General features: G+C 51.4%; 1 protein-coding gene across 1 annotated transcript; it reads right to left on the bottom strand.

Annotated features, from left to right (window-relative positions):
* Positions 1 to 767: 767 nt before the first annotated feature.
* On the bottom strand, positions 768 to 21,842 carry TMEM231 (transmembrane protein 231). Its single transcript, XM_075326075.1, has 7 exons — positions 21,647 to 21,842; positions 21,380 to 21,546; positions 21,088 to 21,216; positions 19,846 to 19,989; positions 17,094 to 17,175; positions 15,965 to 16,070; positions 768 to 5,869 (listed from the first exon to the last, which is right to left on the bottom strand). Exons 1-7 carry the CDS (start codon positions 21,783 to 21,785, stop codon positions 5,710 to 5,712), a joined length of 927 nt encoding a protein of 308 aa, XP_075182190.1. The 5' UTR covers positions 21,786 to 21,842; the 3' UTR covers positions 768 to 5,709.

Raw genomic sequence — 21,842 nt, 5'->3', positions numbered from 1 at the left:
GAATAGATCCCTTTGTGTGTAATGACTATATAATATATAGGAATAGATCCCTCTGTGTGTAATGACTGTATATAATATATAGGAATAGACCCTTCTGTGTGTAATGACTCTATATATTATATAGGAATAGATCCCTGTGTGTGTAATGACTATATAATATATAGGAATAGATCCCTTTGTGTGTAATGACTATATAATATATAGGAATAGATCCCTCTGTGTGTAATGACTCTATATATTATATAGGAATAGATCACTCTGTGTGTAATGACTCTATATATTATATAGGAATAGATCCCTCTGTGTGTAATGACTCTATATAATATATAGGAATAGATCCCTCTGTGTGTAATGACTCTATATAATATATAGAAATAGATCCCTCTGTGTGTAATGACTCTATATAATATATAGGAATAGATCCCTGTGTGTAATGACTCTATAATTTATGTTTCCCTTTTTGTATGGAATTACTGAAATAAATTAACTTAGATGATATTCTAATTTAATGAGATGCGCTTGTATGTATCCGTAGCCTAAAGTGAAAAAAGTCTCATGACGGAGCAGGATGTAACGTTATTTGACACATTGGGGTTTTTTTGCCTTCCTCTGGATCAACATGTTAGGCTACGGGTTGAACTAGATGGACTTAGAGTCTCCCTTCAACCTTAAAAACTATGAAAACTATGAAACTATGAAACACAGCCTTACAAGCATCCAGGTTTGTGGATACCTAGTCTGAAAAATGTCCTATATGAATTTGGGAAAAAATTATTGGGGGCAGTTTTTAAGAGGAAAGACAAATAATTTTTGTTTAATTTTTTTTATTGAAACTATATAAAAATGATACACAATTTTTCTGATTATCTCCAATTTGATAAAAAAAAAAAGCAATAGGTATTATAAAATTGTATATAAAGCATTGAAGGAAAACCTGATCATGGAGTTTTGTCGCCATTGTTTTAAAGGGGTTGTCCACTACTTTTACAGTGATGGCGGATGTGCAGTGTCCGGCCGCCACCACTATCAGAAGATGGAGCAGCTCCGGAACAGAGTATTTCCGCTGCCGCTTGCAGGACCGAGAACAGCTGACCGGTGGGGACCCCGGACAATCAGACATTGATCACCTATCCTATAGGATAAGCCATCAATGTAAACGTAGGGGACAACCCCTTTAAGAGCATCCATCTGATACCCATAAGGGTAAAGTAATGAGCACCGATGGGTGAAGACTTAGGATTAGGGATGAGCGAACCCGAATGGTAAAGTTTGGGTTTCGTACCGAACACCAGGGCTCGAACCTGAATATGGACTATGTTCACAGTAGAAAAACGATTTTTCTTAAGAAATTTCTTGAGAGTGAAGGATTAGCGCACCTGCGTTACAAACACGCACCAATAACTCAGGTGCGGTTTTTTTCAGGTTGGTCCCTGCGTTTTTTTAATGCTTTTACAGAAATAAAGCACATTGAAAAAGAAAAAAGATAGAGGGATAGATAGATATAGGGATAGATAGAGAGAGAGGGATAGATAGAGAGAGAGGGATAGATAGAGAGAGGGATAGATAGAGAGAGGGATAGATAGAGAGAGGGATAGATAGAGAGAGGGATAGCTAGAGAGAGGGATAGCTAGAGAGAGGGATAGCTAGAGAGAGGGATAGATAGAGAGAGGGATAGATAGAGAGAGGGATAGATAGAGGGATAGATAGAGGGATAGATAGATAGAGGGATAGATAGAGGGATAGATAGAGGGATAGATAGAGGGATAGATAGAGAGAGGGATAGATAGAGAGAGGGATAGATAGAGAGAGAAAGAGGGATAGAGAGAGGGATAGATAAATAGACTGCTCATTCTATTTCTTAAGAAAATCTACTGAGAGAATAGTGCGAGTGTGCGCACAGCTACATTTTTTTTGCCATAGGTTTGGCTGGGGAATGTCTGCAGAAAGGTTACAAGAATTTCTCAAGAAATTTCTGCAGCAAAAACACGGGTAAAAAACGCAGTGTGTGAACATAGCCTTAAAGTTCGGGTGAGAGAATACGACCATTTTACAGCACAGAAGTTCAGGTCCCCATTGACTTCTATGGGGTTCAGGGTCAAGTCCTGGTCCCAAACCAAACTTTTACCTAAATCACGGGCGAATCCACAGAACCCAAACTTCCCCAGGTCCGCTCCTCCCTATCCAGGACTAATGGATGCTCATAATGGACGTCTGTCTAAAAATTCTCTCCTTACGATACCCTCAGCCTTATCATTTCTCAACCTGAAGAATGTCACCGGGCGAGGATGGACCCATTTACATAACCTGATGGGACAGAAAGTACAAGGTGTTGCATGTGTATTTATAGAAATTAGCAAAAATGATGACTTGAATGTTAAGAATGTAAGAGACCTTGCAACTGAGGAAGGGGACGGGTCGCCCCTGAAATGCGTGGTGTTAAATAAACATTGCTTTTATTACTTCCCCTTGTGATGCAGCGCCTGTCATTATCATTCACCGCCTTTTTTTTTTTTCCACCAGTTTAGGCAAGAATGTAAAAGAGGTTTCCAGTAAGTGCAGCGTTTCCTTTCACCTGACAGCTCTGTTATCTGAGCATTTCATTTACGACCGTAGATAAAAAAAAAAAAAATCAGATCAAAAGGAACTAATCACCTTGTCAGGCACCTGGACTTACAGAAGGTTTACACCCAGGGCTCCATGCAGCGAGTAGTAATGGTGGGCAGAATGGATTTGCAGGACCCGGTGCATCGTACACGTTGGTAGGAGTCCTGAGAACTGTCTCTAACGTTCATGACTTTGCAGCTCTTCTCTTGAGTGGCCGCCCTGCTGCCATCATCCTTACACCCGGCTAATCAAGAGAAGATCTGCAGACCCCGTCAGAGGTCCCAAATCACCGACGTGGTGGGTGGACTAACTGGATCCATCCACTATACACCAGCACTGGACCGTGCGGAGAGCTGTCACTGGTCCCATCCACTGTAGTCTCACCTGACCACCCGCTATACACCAGCACTGGACCCTGCGTGGTGGGTGGACTAACTGGACCCATCCACTATACACCAGTACTGGACCGTGCGGAGAGCTGCCACTGGTCCCATCCACTGTAGTCTCACCTGACCACCCGCTATACACCAGCACTGGACCCTGCGTGGTGGGTGGACTAACTGGACCCATCCACTATACACCAGTACTGGACCGTGCGGAGAGCTGCCACTGGTCCCATCCACTGTAGCCTCACCTGACCACCCGCTATACACCAGCACTGGACCCTGCGTAGAGCTGCCACCGGTCCCATCCACTGTAGTCTCACCTGACCACCCGCTATACACCAGCACTGGACCCTGCGTGGTGGGTGGACTAACTGGACCCATCCACTATACACCAGTAATGGACCGTGCGGAGAGCTGCCACTGGTCCCATCCACTGTAGTCTCACCTGACCACCCGCTATACACCAGCACTGGACCCTGCGTAGAGCTGCCACCGGTCCCATCCACTGTAGTCTCACCTGACCACCCGCTATACACCAGCACTGGACCCTGCGTGGTGGGTGGACTAACTGGACCCATCCACTATACACCAGTAATGGACCGTGCGGAGAGCTGCCACTGGTCCCATCCACTGTAGTCTCACCTGACCATCCGCTATACATCAGCACCAAACTGTATGGAGAGCTGCCACTGGTCCCATCCACTGTAGTCTCACCTGACCACCCGCTATACACCAGCACTGGACCCTGCGTAGAGCTGCCACCAGTCCCATCCACTGTAGTCTCACCTGCCCACCCGCTATACACCAGCACTGGACCCTGCGTAGAGCTGCCACCGATCCCATTTACTATAGTCTCACCTGACCACCCTCTATACACCAGCACCAAACTGTGTGGAGAGCTGCCACCAGTCCCATCCACTGTAGTCTCACCTGACCACCCGCTATACACCAGCACTGGACCCTGCGTAGAGCTGCCACCGATCCCATTTACTATAGTCTCACCTGACCACCCTCTATACACCAGCACCGAACTGTGTGGAGAGCTGCCACCGGTCCCATCCACTGTAGTCTCACCTGACCACCTGCTATACATCAGCACTGGACCCTGCAGAAAGCTGCCACCAGTCCCGTCCACTATACATCAGCACTGGACCCAGCGGAGAGCTGCCACCGGTCCCATGCACTGTAGTGTCACCTGACCACCCTCTATACACCAGCACCGAACTGTGCAAAGAGCTGCCACCGGTCCCATTTACTGTAGTCTCACCTGACCACCCACTATACACCAGCACTTGTCCCATCCACTGTAGTCTCACGTGACCACCCTTTATACACCAGCACCAAACTGTGTGGAGAGCTGCCACCAGTCCCATCCACTGTAGTCTCACCTGACCACCCGCTATACACCAGCACTGGACCCTGCGTAGAGCTGCCACCGGTCCCTTCCACTGTAGTCTCACCTGACCATCTGCTATACACCAGCACTGGACCCTGCGTAGACCTGCCACCGGTCCTTTCCACTGTAGTCTCACCTGACCACCTGCTACACACCAGCACTGGACCCTGCAGAGAGCTGCCACCGCTCCCATCCACTATATACCAGCACTGAACCCTGCGTAGAGCTGCCACCGGTCCCTTCCACTGTAGTCTCACCTGACCACCCATAATACACCAGTACTGCCAAAGGTTATTCACTCCAGTGCTCCATTCAGCGAGTATTAATGTTGGTGGGATTAGATTTCTAGGACCCGGTGCATCGTCCACATTGATAAAAGTCCTGAGAACCATCTCTTACGTTCATGACTTTGCAGCACTTCTCTTGATTAGCCGCCTTGCTGTCATCATCATTGAATCCAGCTAATCAAAAGAAGAGCTGTGGAGCCAGTCAGTGAGGAACCGGCTGTCAGAGGTCCCAGATCACCGACATGGTGGACTGACTGGACCCTGCGGAGAGCTGCTACCGGTCCCATCCACTGTAGTCTCACCTGACTACCCGTTATACACCAACACTAGACCCTGCGGAGAGCTGCCAATGGTCCCATCCACTGTAATCTCACCTGACCACCCACGATACACCAGTACAGCCAAAGATTGTTCACTCCAGAGCTCCATTCTGCAACTGGTCCCATCCACTGTAGTCTCACCTGACCACCTGCGAGACACCAGCACTGCCGCTCCCTATTAATGAGCATCCTAGACCCCCATAATAATGGCTTACCCTAGCAATATATCAATCTATAAAAGGGGTATTCCAACCAAAAGCATTTTTACCTATAGATCTATGGGTGCTCCCCTGTATGTTGTCATAGACTTTGTCCAGTATATGTTCCCCACCTCGCTGCAGTCTTTCAGCAGAGGGAAAGGGAACCAAAGTCTCCCATTTTGGCGCTCAGTTGTGATCCCAGTGTAAAGGTGACAAATATCTTTGGTCTGAATCCCCCGAGGAGGAGACCACCTAAGCATAAACCCCTTATTACACTACAACATCGGCAGCTTTGGGGGTCTCGTCTCCATCTTTTCTTAGGATGGTTCGGCTCTAATTAGTTGCTCTTCTTCAGACCCAAGAAAGCAGCCGTTATGTGTCGCGATCTCTCCCAAAAAGTGAATAAATTAATATAAAGTCAATTGATTGTGGCATTAAAAAATATAAATCTTGATTGAACCCCCCTCCTTATTGCATCATGAGCCGTGGTGCGAGTGCGGTAAGGACCCGGCGGCGTCAGCTCTGGTGCGGCTTGTGAGACGCCGGGACCGTGGTGAAGACTTGGTTCTGAAAAACAAAGATCTTTACTCTCTCGAAAACCCACAGGAAGATGAGGAGGACGCTGACATATTGGATCCAGCCGTATTTGATCATTTCCCAGAAGCCGGGCTCATATGTGCAGCTGCAGGTTAAGGACAAGACACAAGATGGCAGGAAATGAGAGGAAATGAGCGAGAAAATACGAGAGATTTGCATCTGTTTCATGAAACATTTGGTGAACAGAAGTAAAAGTGACCGATGCACCGGGGTGGGGGGGACCTTACCTCCTGTATACAGGGCCGAGGCACAAACAAGTCACTACTATACAGTGTGTCCACCCATATCCTGTCCACCGCCATTAACTGGAGAACGGCGGCAGCTATAGGCATAGAAGTGGTATCTAGGTATAGTAAAGTAGCCATGCGCTACGCAATGAAACCACCTATAGCGCCACCTGGTGGATAACAACGGGAAAACGGAACGAGATAGAGAAAAAAAGTGAATTACAAAGTTGTCGGGCATCATCAATTCAATACGAATCGACACCTTGCATACAGAAATGCTATGATTAGAACATGTAAAACTCACAAGGCTGCGGACGTGAAGCGATACCTCATGGAGACCTTCCTACAAGTCATTGGGTATGGTGGCTGTGTGGAGTGGCCTCCGCTCACCTGACCTGACCGCATTGGACTTCTTTCTGTGAGGTCACATCAAACAGCAGGTGTATGCGACCCCTCCACCAACATTGCAGGACCTACGACCACGTATCACAGATGCTTGTGCAAGCGTGTCACCTACCATATTGCCCAACGTGCAGCAAGATACAGTATGCTGTGCAGAGGCCAGATGTGCATTGCAGCTGACGGGGGACACTGTGAGCATCAATGTTAAAGGAGCGGCATATGCGTGACCAATTAAATCTAGAAAAATAGCTTAGAAGTACAGTGGTGAAAATTAAACAAAAACTCCTAAAAGTACATTTTTTTATTATTATTCAGTCTTAAAAGGGGGAAGATCCCAACATCAGATTTACAATAAAATAGGTAACCATCAGTACAAAGGAGGGGCCTGACCCTTATTTCGCCCTAGCCTCACTCCTTCCTAGCCGCGGAGGTTGGCACCCTACAAGCCTGCGCATTTGGCGCCCGCGCTCAACGAAGACTATCCCTCCGGGCCTTGGAGTGACCCTAACAGTAGGAGGTGATAGTGCTAAAAAGAATTAATTTCAAAATGAACCAACATTTGAATCTCAAATATGTAGTGAAAATATACTATAGCCAATATAATTAGATTGGAGACAATAGTGGGGTACAATGACCCAGAAAAAAAACACTCAATGAGCTAGCGGTTCCAAACGGAAACCACCCAACGCGTTTCCCCTCATCTATTTGAGGTTCTTCAGGAGTGGAAAGTACAGTTAGTTCACAAACATCAATAGAAAACTGATAAATGCTGGTAGTCCCACGAAACACTGAGTAAGGTGTCCCCAGATATATCCAGTCCCAACAAAAGAAGGGGGGGTGGGGGGAGGGGAATGGGCTATAATAAGCACCTAAACAGCCTCAAGGTAAAAAAACAGGTCTCCAACTCCCATCAGGGTAACAGAGGTCAATCAGGGTGTCAACATAGATATAAAGTGTTGGGACAAATTTAGAGGGGCAACAAACAACGATTGTTTAAGGGGTGCTTCACACACAGCGAGATCGCTAGTGAGATCGCTGCTGAGTCACGTTTTTTGTGACTTCATTAGCGATGTCGCTGTGTGTGACACTGAGCAGCGATCTGGCCCCTGCTGTGAGATCGCTCCTCGTTACACACAGCGCTGGTTCGTTTTTTTATTGTTGCTCTCCCGCTGATAAGCACACATCGCTGTGTGTGACAGCGAGAGAGCAACAATCCTGAATGTGCAGGGAGCAGGCGCCGGCGTCTGACAGCCTGCGGTAAGCTGTAACCAAGGTAAACATCGGGTAACCAAGGTGGTTACCCGATATTTACCTTCGTTACCAGCCTCCGCAGCTCTCACGCTGCCAGTGCCGGCTCCTGCTCCCTGCACACGCTAAGTTAAGCAGTGTGAGCTGGTAACTAAGGTAAACATCGGGTAACCATACCCGATGTTTACCTTAGTTACCAGTGTCCGCAGCTTCCAGGCGCCGGCTCCGTGCAAGAGCAGCGTCGCTTGCACGTCGCTGCTGGCTGGGGGCTGGTCACTGGTGAAATCTGCCTGTTTGACAGCTCACCAGCGACCATGTAGCGACGCAGCAGCGATCCTGACCAGGTCAGATCGCTGCTGCATCGCTAAAGTGTGAAGGTACACTAACTAGCAGCGATCTCACAGCAGGGGCCAGATCGCTGCTCAGTGTCACACACAGCGAGATCACTAATGAGGTCACAAAAAACGTGACTCAGTAGCGATCTCGCTGTGTGTGAAGTACCCCTTAAACAATCATTGTTTGTTGCCCCTCTAAATTTGTCCCAACACTTTATATCTATGTTGACACCCTGATTGACCTCTGTTACCCTGATGGGAGTTGGAGACCTGGTTTTTTACCTTGAGGCTGTTTAGGTGCTTATTATAGCCCATTCCCCCCCCCCACCCCCCCTTCTTTTGTTGGGACTGGATATATCTGGGGACACCTTACTCTGTGTTTCGTGGGACTACCAGCATTTATCAGTTTTCTATTGATGTTTGTGAACTAACTGTACTTTCCACTCCTGAAGAACCTCAAATAGATGAGGGGAAACGCGTTGGGTGGTTTCCGTTTGGAACCGCTAGCTCATTATTGAGTGTTTTTTTTCTGGGTCATTGTACCCCACTATTGTCTCCAATCTAATTATATTGGCTATAGTATATTTTCACTACATATTTGAGATTCAAATGTTGGTTCATTTTGAAATTAATTCTTTTTAGCACTATCACCTCCTACTGTTAGGGTCACTCCAGGGCCCGGAGGGATAGTCTTCGTTGAGCGCGGGCGCCAAATGCGCAGGCTTGTAGGGTGCCAACCTCCACGGCTAGGAAGGAGTGAGGCTAGGGCGAAATAAGGGTCAGGCCCCTCCTTTGTACTGATGGTTACCTATTTTATTGTAAATCTGATGTTGGGATCTTCCCCCTTTTAAGACTGAATAATAATAAAAAAGAAGGGAATTTTGTTACTTACCGTAAATTCCTTTTCTTCTAGCTCCTATTGGGAGACCCAGACGATTGGGTGTATAGCTTCTGCCTCCGGAGGCCACACAAAGCATTACACTAAAAAGTGTAAGGCCCCTCCCCTTCTGGCTATACACCCCCAGTGGGATCACTGGCTCACCAGTTTTAGTGCAAAAGCAAGAAGGAGGAAAGCCAATAACTGGTTTAAACAAATTCACTCCGAAGTAACATCGGAGAACTGAAAACCGTTCAACATGAACAACATGTGTACCCGAAAAACAACCAAAAATCCCGAAGGACAACAGGGCGGGTGCTGGGTCTCCCAATAGGAGCTAGAAGAAAAGGAATTTACGGTAAGTAACAAAATTCCCTTCTTCTTCGGCGCTCCATTGGGAGACCCAGACGATTGGGACGTCCAAAAGCTGTCCCTGGGTGGGTAAAGAAATACCTCATGTTAGAGCTGCACAGACAGCCCTCCCCTACGGGGAGGCAACTGCCGCCTGCAGGACTCTTCTACCTAGGCTGGCGTCCGCCGAAGCATAGGTATGCACCTGATAATGTTTGGTGAAAGTGTGCAGACTCGACCAGGTAGCTGCCTGGCACACCTGTTGAGCCGTAGCCTGGTGTCGTAATGCCCAGGACGCACCCACGGCTCTGGCAGAATGGGCCTTCAGCCCTGATGGAACCGGAAGCCCAGCAGAACGGTAGGCTTCAAGAATTGGTTCTTTGATCCATCGAGCCAGGGTGGCTTTTGAAGCCTGCGACCCTTTGCGCTTACCAGCGACAAGGACAAAGAGCGCATCCGAGCGGCGCAGGGGCGCCGTGCGGGAAATGTAGATTCTGAGTGCTCTCACCAGATCCAACAATGTAGATCCTTTTCATACCGATGAACTGCATGCGGATAAAAGGAAGGCAAGGAGATATCCTGATTAAGGTGAAAAGAGGATACCACCTTAGGGAGAAACTCCTGAATGGGGCGCAGCACTACCTTGTCCTGGTGGAACACCAGGAAGGGAGCTTTGGATGACCGCGCTGCTAGTTCAGACACTCTCCGAAGAGACGTGACCGCTACCAGAAATGCCACTTTCTGTGAGAGTCGAGAAAGTGACACATCCCTCAGGGGCTCGAAAGGCGGCTTCTGGAGAGCAACAAGGACCTTGTTTAGATCCCACGGATCTAACGGCCTCCTGTACGGAGGTACAATATGACACACCCCCTGCAGGAACGTGCGCACCTTAGACAGTCGTGCTAGAAGCTTCTGAAAAAACACGGATAGTGCCGAGACTTGCCCTTTAAGGGAGCCGAGCGACAAGCCCTTTTCCAACCCAGATTGCAGGAAGGAAAGAAAAACAGGTAACGTGAATGGCCAGGGGGATACTCCTTGTGCAGAGCACCAGGATAAGAATATCTTCCACGTTCTGTGGTAGATCTTAGCAGACGTGGGCTTCCTAGCCTGTCTCATGGTGGCAACGACCCCTTGGGATAATCCTGGAGACGCTAGGATCCAGGACTCAATGGCCACACAGTCAGGTTCAGGGCCGCAGAATTCCGATGGAAAAACGGCCCTTGGGACAGTAAGTCTGGTCGGTCTGGTAGTGCCCACGGTTGGCCGACCGTAAGATGCCACAGATCCGAGTACCACGACCACCTCGGCCAGTCTGGGGCGACGAGTACGACGCGGCCGCAATCGGATCTGATCTTGCGTAACACTCTGGGCAAGAGTGCCAGAGGTGGAAACACATAAGGGAGCCGGAACTGCGACCAATCTTGCACTAAGGCGTCTGCCGCCAGAGCTCTTTGATCGCGAGACCGCGCTATGAAGGTCGGGACCTTGTTGTTGTGCCGAGACGCCATTAGGTCGACGTCCGGCACCCCCCAGCGGCGGCAGATTTCCTGAAACACGTCCGGGTGAAGGGACCATTCCCCTGCGTCCATGCCCTGGCGACTGAGGAAGTCTGCTTCCCAGTTTTCTACGCCCGGGATGTGAACTGCGGATATGGTGGATGCTCTTTCCTCCACCCACATCAGAATCCGCCTGACTTCCTGGAAGGCTTGCCGACTGCGTGTCCCTCCTTGGTGGTTGATGTATGCCACCGCTGTGGAGTTGTCCGACTGAATTCGGATCTGCTTTCCTTCCAGCCACTGCTGGAAGGCTAATAGGGCAAGATACACTGCCCTGATTTCCAGAACATTGATCTGAAGTGTGGACTCCTGCTGAGTCCACGTCCCTTGAGCCCTGTGGTGGAGAAAAACTGCTCCCCACCCTGACAGACTCGCGTCTGTCGTGACCACTGCCCAGGATGGGGGCAGGAATGATCTTCCCTGTGATAATGAGGTGGGAAGAAGCCACCATTGCAGAGAGTCCTTGGTCATCTGAGAAAGGGAGACTGTCCTGTCTAGGGAAGTTGTCTTCCCGTCCCATTGGCGGAGAATGTCCCATTGAAGTGGGCGCAGATGAAACTGCGCGAACGGGACTGCCTCCATTGCTGCCACCATCTTCCCTAGGAAGTGCATGAGGCGCCTTAAGGGGTGCGACTGACCCTGAAGGAGAGACTGCACCCCTGTCTGTAGTGACCGCTGCTTGTCCAGCGGAAGCTTCACTATCGCTGAGAGAGTATGAAACTCCATGCCAAGATACGTTAGTGATTGAGTCGGTGCTAGGTTTGACTTTGAAAAGTTGATGATCCACCCGAAAGTCTGGAGAGTCTCCAGCGCAACATTCAGGCTGTGTTGGCATGCCTCTTGAGAGGGTGCTTTGACAAGTAGATCGTCTAAGTAAGGAATCACCGAATGTCCCTGAGAATGCAAGACTGCTACCACTGCCGCCATGACCTTGGTGAAAACCCGTGGGGCTGTCGCCAGACCTAAGGGCAGGCCTACGAACTGGAGATGGTCGTCTCCTATCACGAAACGTAGAAAACGTTGGTGCTCTGTAGCAATCGGCACGTGGAGATAAGCATCTTTGATGTCTATTGATGCAAGGAAATCTCCTTGAGACATTGAGGCAATGACGGAGCGGAGGGATTCCATCCGGAACCGCCTGGCGTTCACATGCTTGTTGAGCAGCTTTAGGTCCAGAACAGGACGGAACGAGCCGTCCTTTTTTGGAACCACGAAGAGATTGGAGTAAAAACCTTGTCCTTGTTCCTGCAGAGGAACAGGGATCACCACTCCTTCTGCTCTTAGTGAGCCCACCGCCTGCAGAAGGGCATTTGCTCGGTCGGGATGTGGGGAGGTTCTGAAGAACCGAGGCGGAGGATGAGAACTGAATTCTATCCTGTACCCGTGAGACAAAATGTCTGCTACCCACCGGTCTTTGACCTGTGGCAGCCAAATGTCGCAAAAGCGGGAGAGCCTGCCACCGACCGAGGATGCGGAGGGATGAGGCCGAAAGTCATGAGGCAGCCGCCTTGGAAGCGGTTCCTCCGGTTGCTTTCTTGGGGCGTGAATGAGCCCGCCAGGAATCTGAGCCCCTTTGCTCCTTCTGAGTCCCTTTGGACGAGGAGAATTGGGTCTTGCTGGAGCCTCGAAAGGACCGAAACCTCGACTGCCACTTCCTCTGTTGAGGTTTGCTCGATCTGGGCTGGGGTAAGGAGGAGTCCTTACCCTTGGACTGTTTAATGATCTCAGCCAATTGCTCACCAAACAGTCTGTCTCCAGATAGGGGCAAGCTGGTTAAACATTTCTTGGAAGCAGAATCTGCTTTCCATTCCTTTAACCACAAGGCTCTGCGCAAAACGACAGAGTTGGCAGACGCCATTGAGGTACGGCTCGTAGAGTCTAGGACAGCGTTGATAGCGTAAGTCGCAAACGCAGACATTTGCGAGGTTAGGGACGCTACTCGCGGCACTGCTGGACGTATGATAGAGTCCACTTGTGCCAGGCCAGCTGAAATAGCTTGGAGTGCCCACACGGCCGCGAATGCTGGAGCAAACGACGCGCTGATAGCTTCATAGACAGACTTTAACCAAAGGTCCATCTGTCTGTCATTGGCATCTGCTGAAGGGGCTGGGGGAGAAATATCCAACAGTCTATTGATGGCCGCTATAAGGTCATTTACCATAGCGTCACCATCAGGGGTATCTAGATTGAGAGCGGTGTCAGGATTAGATTCCTGATCACCCACCTCTGTTTCCTCATACAGAGCCTCGTCTCGCTGAGACCCTGACCAGTGTGATGACGGCGAGGGTCTTTCCCAGCGAGCCCGCTTAGGCTGCCTGGGACTGTCATCCGAGTCAGAGTCTTCAGCCTGTGATGCCTGGGACCCCCTTGAAGTACGGATTAGTTCCAACTGAGGGGGACCAGGGAGCATAGACACAGCAGTGTCCATGGTCTGAGTAACTGGCCTGGACTGCAAGGTTTCCAGGATTTTTGTCATAGTCACAGACATCTTATCAGCAAAAACTGCAAATTCTGTCCCCGTCACCGGGGCAGGGTTCACAGGCGTCTCTGCCTGGGCCACTACTACCATAGACTCTGGCTGACGAAGTGGCACAGGGATGGAACATTGCACACAATGGGGGTCATTGGAACCTGCCGGTAGATTAGCCCCACATGCGGCACAAGCAGTGCGTACCGCCTGTGCCTTGGCACCCTTGCGTTTTGCGGATGACATGTTGTTGTCTCCTCAGAGCAATGTAGGGTATAAGCCAAGAAGCGACTGTACAGTGCAATATAAATATATATGGTACAGGGAAAAAATGCACCAAATAACACTGTGGCACTAGTGGGGCCAGCACTTAAGTGCAGCTTACCGCCCGCATAAACGCGGGTGTGTGGTTGCCAGAGTCCCTTGTCTGAGTCCCCCAGAGCCTGTGTCCGTTCTCCAGCCAGACTGCATGCAGGAATGGCTGCCGGCGTCCTGTGGAGAGGGGCGGGCCCTGGGCGTGTTGAGACCAAGAGCGGGAAACTTGCGTCCCCACTGTGCCCAGTGAGAGGGCTGGAGCATGTAAATAAGACTCCAGCCCTCGGCGCTGGCTATAGAACAGCGTCTCTCCCTTTCCCTGATTGACAGGGTGGGGGCGGGAACGAAGCAGAGCTAGGCCGCAAAAGCCGGGGACTAGATTTATGAGCGCTGCCGCCGTAAAAGCGCGGGCAGCGCGAGTCCCCGGCGCACTACAAGTCCCAGCGGCGCCGCCGCTCCCGGAGCGGCCGGCGCGGTAGTTCCCAAGACATAAACTCACTCAGCTAAGCTGCAGTGACTCTAACCCGAGCGCGCAGCGCTAGTGCCCCCGGCGCACTAGCACACACAGCAAGCCTGGAGTGTGCGTGGCCTGTCTGTGCGGGGACACAGAGTACCTGAACGTTGCAGGGCCTTGTCCCTGACTGTACTCAGCTCCTCCAGCAGGGTCTCTGGGTCTGTGGATGGAGCTCGGCCTCAGGGTTTGGGGGCCGGTAAGATCCCACTTCCACAGAGCCCCTCAGGGGGATGGGGAAGGAAAGCAGCATGTGGGCTCCAGCCTCCGTACCCGCAATGGGTACCTCAACCTTACAAACCGCAAGTGGGGTGAGAAGGGAGCATGCTGGGGGCCCTAGTATGGGTCCTCTTTTCTTCCATCCGACATAGTCAGCAGCTGCTGCTGACTAAACAGTGGAGCTATGCGTGGATGTCTGACCTCCTTCGCACAAAGCAGAAAACTGGTGAGCCAGTGATCCCACTGGGGGTGTATAGCCAGAAGGGGAGGGGCCTTACACTTTTTAGTGTAATGCTTTGTGTGGCCTCCGGAGGCAGTGCTATACACCCAATCGTCTGGGTCTCCCAATGGAGCGCCGAAGAAATTGTACTTTTAGGAGTTTTTGTTTAATTTTCATATGCGTGACTAGTAGTCAATGTTTTGGGGAGGGGGGGGTGATGGGTTTCATATCATAGCACTTCTGTATGCAAGGTGTCAATTCGTATTGAATTGATGATGCCTTACAATTTATTAATTCACTTTTTTTCCCCTCTATCTCGTTCCGTTTTCAAGATAAAAATGCTAACTCCGTAGGATTCACAATAGGTCATGTCACAGCTCACCTCCTCCCCCTGTACAATCTCTGATATACAGTAGCTAACACAGGATCCACCATTAATAGGTGATGTCACAGCTCACCTCCTCCCCCTGTACAATCTCTGATATCCCCTCTATATACAGTAGCTAACACAGGATCCACCATTAACAATGTGATGTCAAAGCTCACCTCCTCCTCCTGTACAATAACTGATAACACCTCTATATACAGTAGATAACAGGATCCACCATTCACAATAGGGGTGATGTCACAGCTCACCTCCTCCCCCTCCTGTACAATAACTGATAACACCTCTATATACAGTAGATAACACAGGATCCACCATTCACAATAGGTGATGTCACAGCTCACCTTCTCCTGTATAATTACCAATGCTGTGCGTCAGATCTTTACAGGAAGATCTTTTAATACTACCGGGGGAAATGTTTATATATTGTGCAAGTGAAGAATGGTCTTTGCTGATGAAGTCACTTTTCTTGTTCTGCAGGGATAATATCAGAAGATCTGAACATTACACACACAGGGCCATTTGGGCTGTGCTGGGGCCGGAGCAGTGACTGTCTGTGTATATACAGCTCCACTCTCCTCCTTACACACACACAGCGCCCGCTGATCTCATCTGTCATCAGAGCTTTGGGGATCCTCTCACCAGACAAGCACAGACGGATAGCTGCGTAAGTTATTAAATAGATATCTTAAACCTATTGAGGCGGGTGTACTTACTTAAATAAAACCCAGAATGGCTATATAATCCTGAAATTAAAAAGGAGAATTTATAGGAGTCCGGCAAGACCAGAAATGTTCATAATCTTCGGCAAGGGAGGTTTTTTTATGCAGCCGTTCTGATACAGATTTTCAAAGTAAGTACACCAGCGTTGTCAGGTCCAATCTATTTAATGATGCATGCAGTCTATATCTGGTGACGGATCCACTCTAAGGATAGGACTAAAGAGATGTAAATCGGACAGTCCGGACCTCAGAGGATACAGACAGACGCGACTAATAAGGAGGCGGAACCCAAAAATAAATTCCGAAAATTTGATTATTCCAAAAAACAAAAAAGGATATGAAATTGTCTCCACGGGGTAACGGATGACGCCACTTATCACAAATGGATCCAAACTGCCTCTTCCCGCCAACCATATTGGATTGGGATTGTTCAAGACGGTCGTCACTGCAATCACAGAAAAAATGTGAGCGTTGTGTATTAATGTGTGTAAATGGAAGGCTGGGACGGGTTGTTGCCCCCTGGGAGTACTCGTGCGTCCCTTCTTACCTTTCCTCCCCCTCCTGTATAATGACTGATATCTACTGTATATAGAGGAGTTATCAGTCATTGTACAAGAGGGAGAGGAGGTGAGCTGTGACATCACCTATTGCGATTGGTGCATCCTGTGTTATCTACTGTATATAGAGTAGTTAACACAGGATCCACCATTCCCAATAGGTGATGTCACAGCTCACCTCCTCCCCCTCGTATACAATAACTGATAACACTTCTATATACAGTAGATAATACAGGATCCACTATTCCCAATAGGTGATGTCACAGCTCACCTCCTCCCCCTCCTGTACAATAAATGATAACACCTATATACAGTAGATAATACAGGATCCACTATTCCCAATAGGTGATGTCACAGCTCACCTCCTCCCCCTCCTGTACAATAACTGATAACACCTATATACAGTAGATAATACAGGATCCACTATTCCCAATAGGTGATGTCACAGCTCACCTCCTCCCCCTCCTGTACAATAACTGATAACACCTCTATACAGTAGATAATACCGGATCCACTATTCCCAATAGGTGATGTCACAGCTCACCTCCTCCCCCTGTACAATGATGGATAACACCTCGCCATCTTCTTAGACAAATGATAAAGGCTTAGAAATGTTGTGATACTCTGTTAGGAAACGTTTATGCTATGTGTGTCTATATGTGGCCACCTAGTGGTTGTGGTGTGAATTGCAGCCTGCGAGTGGTTTCTATAGTTCTATGCAAGTTTGGGTATAAACACAAATGATGCATTTTATTAGTGTCAAGTGAGAAAATGGTTAAAGGGGGAACTCCCAGCTCAAAGTGATGACATCGTGCCTTAGAATTGGTGAACGTCCAACACCCCATCCAAGGCGAAACCCTGCTTATGACGCCGGCCCCCGTTATTACGGCAGTGTAGCGTTCCGCACTTACCATTCCTCTCCTGATAGGCGGATACGATGTTGATCAGATCATAAGAACCTGCGAATGGGCTCGTTCCATTGATAACAGAAACCTGCCACGTGGAATCAGAAAACAAACAAACATATGTGCGGATAATATATATATATTCCTATTCCAGTCCTGTAATCCCCCATCTGCTCTATCAATCTGCTTATTTCCATATTCCAGACACAGCTGCACTGCCAATCCTGACCGCACCGCAAAATGACTGGAGGGTCCTTCCGAAATCCGTGTGTCGCAATCCGATGCACAGACCGGACGCAGGGTTCCCTGACAGCCTCAGATTTGCCTATGAGTGAGATGACTGTCACTAGGTGGCGCTAGACACTACTTACATGGAGTAAATGGAGAGATTGTCAGACAGGCCGTGGTCATAAACCAGGAGGGCACGACAGTACACACGGGGGGGAGGGGGGGGGGTTGGGCACGAGAGTACACACGGAGGGGGGGGCACGAGAGTACACACGGGGGGGGGGCACGAGAGTACACACGGGGGGGGGGCACGAGAGTACACACGGGGGGGGGGCACGAGAGTACACACGGAGGGGGGGGCACGAGAGTACACACGGAGGGGGGGGCACGAGAGTACACACGGAGGGGGGGGGCACGAGAGTACACACGGAGGGGGGGGCACGAGAGTACACACGGAGGGGGGGGGCACGAGAGTACACACGGAGGGGGGGGGCACGAGAGTACACACGGAGGGGGGGGGCACGAGAGTACACACGGAGGGGGGGGGGCACGAGAGTACACACGGGGGGGGGGGCACGAGAGTACACACGGGGGGGGGGGCACGAGAGTACACACGGGGGGGGGGGCACGAGAGTACACACGGGGGGGGGGGCACGAGAGTACACACGGAGGGGGGGGCACGAGAGTACACACGGAGGGGGGGGCACGAGAGTACACACGGAGGGGGGGGGCACGAGAGTACACACGGAGGGGGGGGGCACGAGAGTACACAGAGGGGGGGGGCACGAGAGTACACAGAGGGGGGGAGAGGGGGGGGGCACGAGAGTACACAGAGGGGGGGGGGCACGAGAGTACACACGGAGGGGGGGGGCACGAGAGTACACACGGAGGGGGGGGGGGGCACGAGAGTACACACGGAGGGGGGGGCACGAGAGTACACACGGAGGGGGGGGGGCACGAGAGTACACACGGAGGGGGGGGGGGCACGAGAGTACACACGGAGGGGGGGGGGCACGAGAGTACACACGGAGGGGGGGGGGCACGAGAGTACACACGGAGGGGGGGGCACGAGAGTACACACGGAGGGGGGGGGCACGAGAGTACACACGGAGGGGGGGGGCACGAGAGTACACACGGAGGGGGGGGCACGAGAGTACACACGGAGGGGGGGGGGCACGAGAGTACACACGGAGGGGGGGGGGCACGAGAGTACACACGGAGGGGGGGGGGGGGCACGAGAGTACACACGGAGGGGGGGGGGGCACGAGAGTACACACGGAGGGGGGGGGGGCACGAGAGTACACACGGAGGGGGGGGGGGCACGAGAGTACACACGGAGGGGGGGGGGGCACGAGAGTACACACGGAGGGGGGGGGGCACGAGAGTACACACGGAGGGGGGGGGCACGAGAGTACACACGGTAGTGGGGGGGGGCACGAGAGTACACACGGAGGGGGGGCACGAGAGTACACACAGAGGGGGGGCACGAGAGTACACACAGAGGGGGGGCAACGAGAGTACACACAGAGGGGGGGCACGAGAGTACACACGGAGGGGGGGGCACGAGAGTACACACGGAGGGGGGGGCACGAGAGTACACACGGAGGGGGGGGCACGAGAGTACACACGGAGGGGGGGGGCACGAGAGTACACACGGAGGGGGGGGGGGCACGAGAGTACACACGGAGGGGGGGGGGGAACGAGAGTACACACGGAGGGGGGGGGGGGCACGAGAGTACACACGGAGGGGGGGGGGGCACGAGAGTACACACGGAGGGGGGGGGCACGAGAGTACACACGGAGGGGGGAACGAGACTACACACGGGGGGGGGGGGGGCACGAGAGTACACACGGGGGGGGGGGCACGAGAGTACACACGGGGGGCAGACAGAGTCGAGGTCAAAATAGAAGCCGAAGGTCAGGGTTCCAGGAGAGTACGTACAAAATATAGGGAGCAGACGGGGATGTGGTCAGGAGGAAGTCCGTGGTCAGAAGCCAGGAAGTCACAACAGAAACAGGAGGTGACAAGCAAAGACGGGTCAACAACAGTCCAGAGGTAGAGAGGCCAGGATCTGAACACTGAGCACCACGGCAGCCAGCAGCACAACTGCAACCATAAAGTACAACTGGCGGTGTCCTGAGCTAACACACTCCCTGATGAGGCAGAGCAATCACCGGTAATGAGAAGCATCTGCGTGATCACCTCCCAGGACCAGTGTGGAGCCCAGTGCTGTGAAACAAACCGCAGAGCATTCATCCTGCAAAACGCTCTGCACCATAAGCAACATATACCGGCTCTGCAGGAGACCATAGCAGCACAATACAGAATGTTCTGCACATAGGAATCGTGACAATGAGGCTGCTGAGTTTGGGCTGGGAGACCCTCGGCCGGTCCGTACATGACCCCCAGATGTGGGATTGCAGCCTTAGGGGGGTGCGGACCACTGAAATTTTAGCAAATCTGCAGAATGAAGACAGATCCACCGTAACTGGATTTATTTTTCTATTGTTTTCTATGAGCCTTTCTTACATTGTAGGTGGTGTCCAGTCCCTGGTGGCGTAGAGGGCGCCGCTGCTGAAGCCGCAGGTCTCCGTTGATGTAAAGCTTGGCTCCGGGAACAGGAGAGGTGTACTGAATGAATGCCATGCTCTGCATAACAAAGGTGGACATCCTCTGCAGGAATCGCCAAATACAGAAATCATCTGACTGTTCAGATACACTTATAACTCCCCTCCCGATTTATGTATACAGCTCTCATACAGAGCTATGTGTCTCCATGGCTACAAGCTACAAGCAAAGTGTAACGCTCGCCGCCGGAGATGGTGGTGCGGCGAGCAGAAGTGGACCCACTGGACCACAGGGGGACTCCTGGCCTATCGTTTAACGCCAAAAGTCCCAGGAATTTCGAGCTTCATAGGGTTCCAACGGTAGAAATGTCAAATGACCCCTCTCTGGGACTTCTAGTGTTAAAGGGGTAGAGTCGAGGACTGTGGCAGCGGACAAATGTGCAGGGCAAGATGAGTCATTAGCGTTGAGAGGGACCACCAGGGTAGCAGAAGTGGATGGCTGAGGCACAAGGCACGGCCAAGACAGACAGAGTCTCTAGCAAGGCGTGGACCACTGGGATGGCTGAGGCAGATGGCACGGCCAGGGCATACAGGCAGAGTCTCTAGCAAGGCAGGGACTACAAGGATGGCTGAGGCAGATGGCACGGCCAGGATAGACATAGTCAGTAGAACCAACAGGGCAGGATGGACAGGACAGACAGGGGGACCTGACAACTAGCTAGCTACAGCACAGAACACTACCTAAACTAGGGCGTTGATTAGGCACCTCCCCTAGTGGGAGAGTGCCTCGAGTACGCAGTGCCTCTCAGCGATAGCTCGTCACTCCCAGGAAGTGCCTCAGCCTGGACCTTTAAGAGAAAGAAAGCGGTGTACGTCCACGCCCTAGGAGCACTCCCAGAGGCCCTGGGAGGAGGAAGATGCCGGGTAGCATGGAGGGCGCCACCCGCGGCGGTGAGTAAGCACGTGTCCCTACAGGGGGGGGGGTCAGCAAGGGATGCAAGGACGCCAACGCTACACAAAGCCCTGGTGGGTTCTAAGGTCGCAGTCGAACGATCCCACACAATAGAGAACAGTAACACACGACTGCAGGATCAGACTACAAAGTGTTTGTTTGTAGTCTGTCACCATGGAGACGCATAGAAGTGTTCCAAAAAGGTGATAAGAGTTTCTGTATATACGAGGTCTGATAAGTGCACACACTTACATAGAGCTGGTAGGAGAAAGTCAGAAGAAGCTGGACGCCATAGACTTCCTCCGCCGGTAACAACGGCAGCTCCACACTGAAGCTCAGCTGCTCCATCTTCCCATCTTGGTTTTTATCTTCTTCTCGAACCTACAAGACGTAAGTAGCAAAGTCCCATTCATGTGTCACATGAGCGCCAATACTCCAAAACGATTGGAGCAATCACCGGCACCGAACAGTTTGATTGGTTGATACGTACGGAGGTGCAAAACGGCTGTAGGAACGGCAATACGGTCTAATGTGTGCTACGTACCGACACTTGGGGTATCCGGAGCCTGTCCCCCACTAGGTTGTTGAATCCTTGGAATGTACTCCACGCCACGTAGCCCCCGCCGCTGCCGGTAACGGCCATCAGTAAGGCCTCGTAGCGGAAGCGGACGTCGGGCTGCTCCTCGTATGTGCTCTGCTTCAACCAGAACCCTGCAAAAAAACGAAGATCCGAGTCTAAACACCCGCGGCTTCCCCAATACTGCGACGAGAAATGCGGGACTCAGCAGAGCGCGGGGATGGGGGGTCTCACCCTGGCTGCGGTACGCCACCAACAGCGGGGGGATGTAGGTCAGCAGCAGCACCGCCAGGAGGAACAGCGTGGCCTTGGAGCAGATACTGGCTCTGTATCTGACGAGCACCGGGTGAGAGTAGACTTCGTAGATCGCCATGGTGGGGGGCCGGGGAGCGGGGTGTCGGGGGTCCACACCGCGTCTGTTAGATTTCTA

Source organism: Anomaloglossus baeobatrachus, chromosome 10, assembly GCF_048569485.1.
Source record: "Anomaloglossus baeobatrachus isolate aAnoBae1 chromosome 10, aAnoBae1.hap1, whole genome shotgun sequence".
NCBI classification, from domain to species: Eukaryota; Metazoa; Chordata; class Amphibia; order Anura; family Aromobatidae; genus Anomaloglossus; species Anomaloglossus baeobatrachus.
This window is presented reverse-complemented; position numbering and strand designations above follow the sequence as displayed.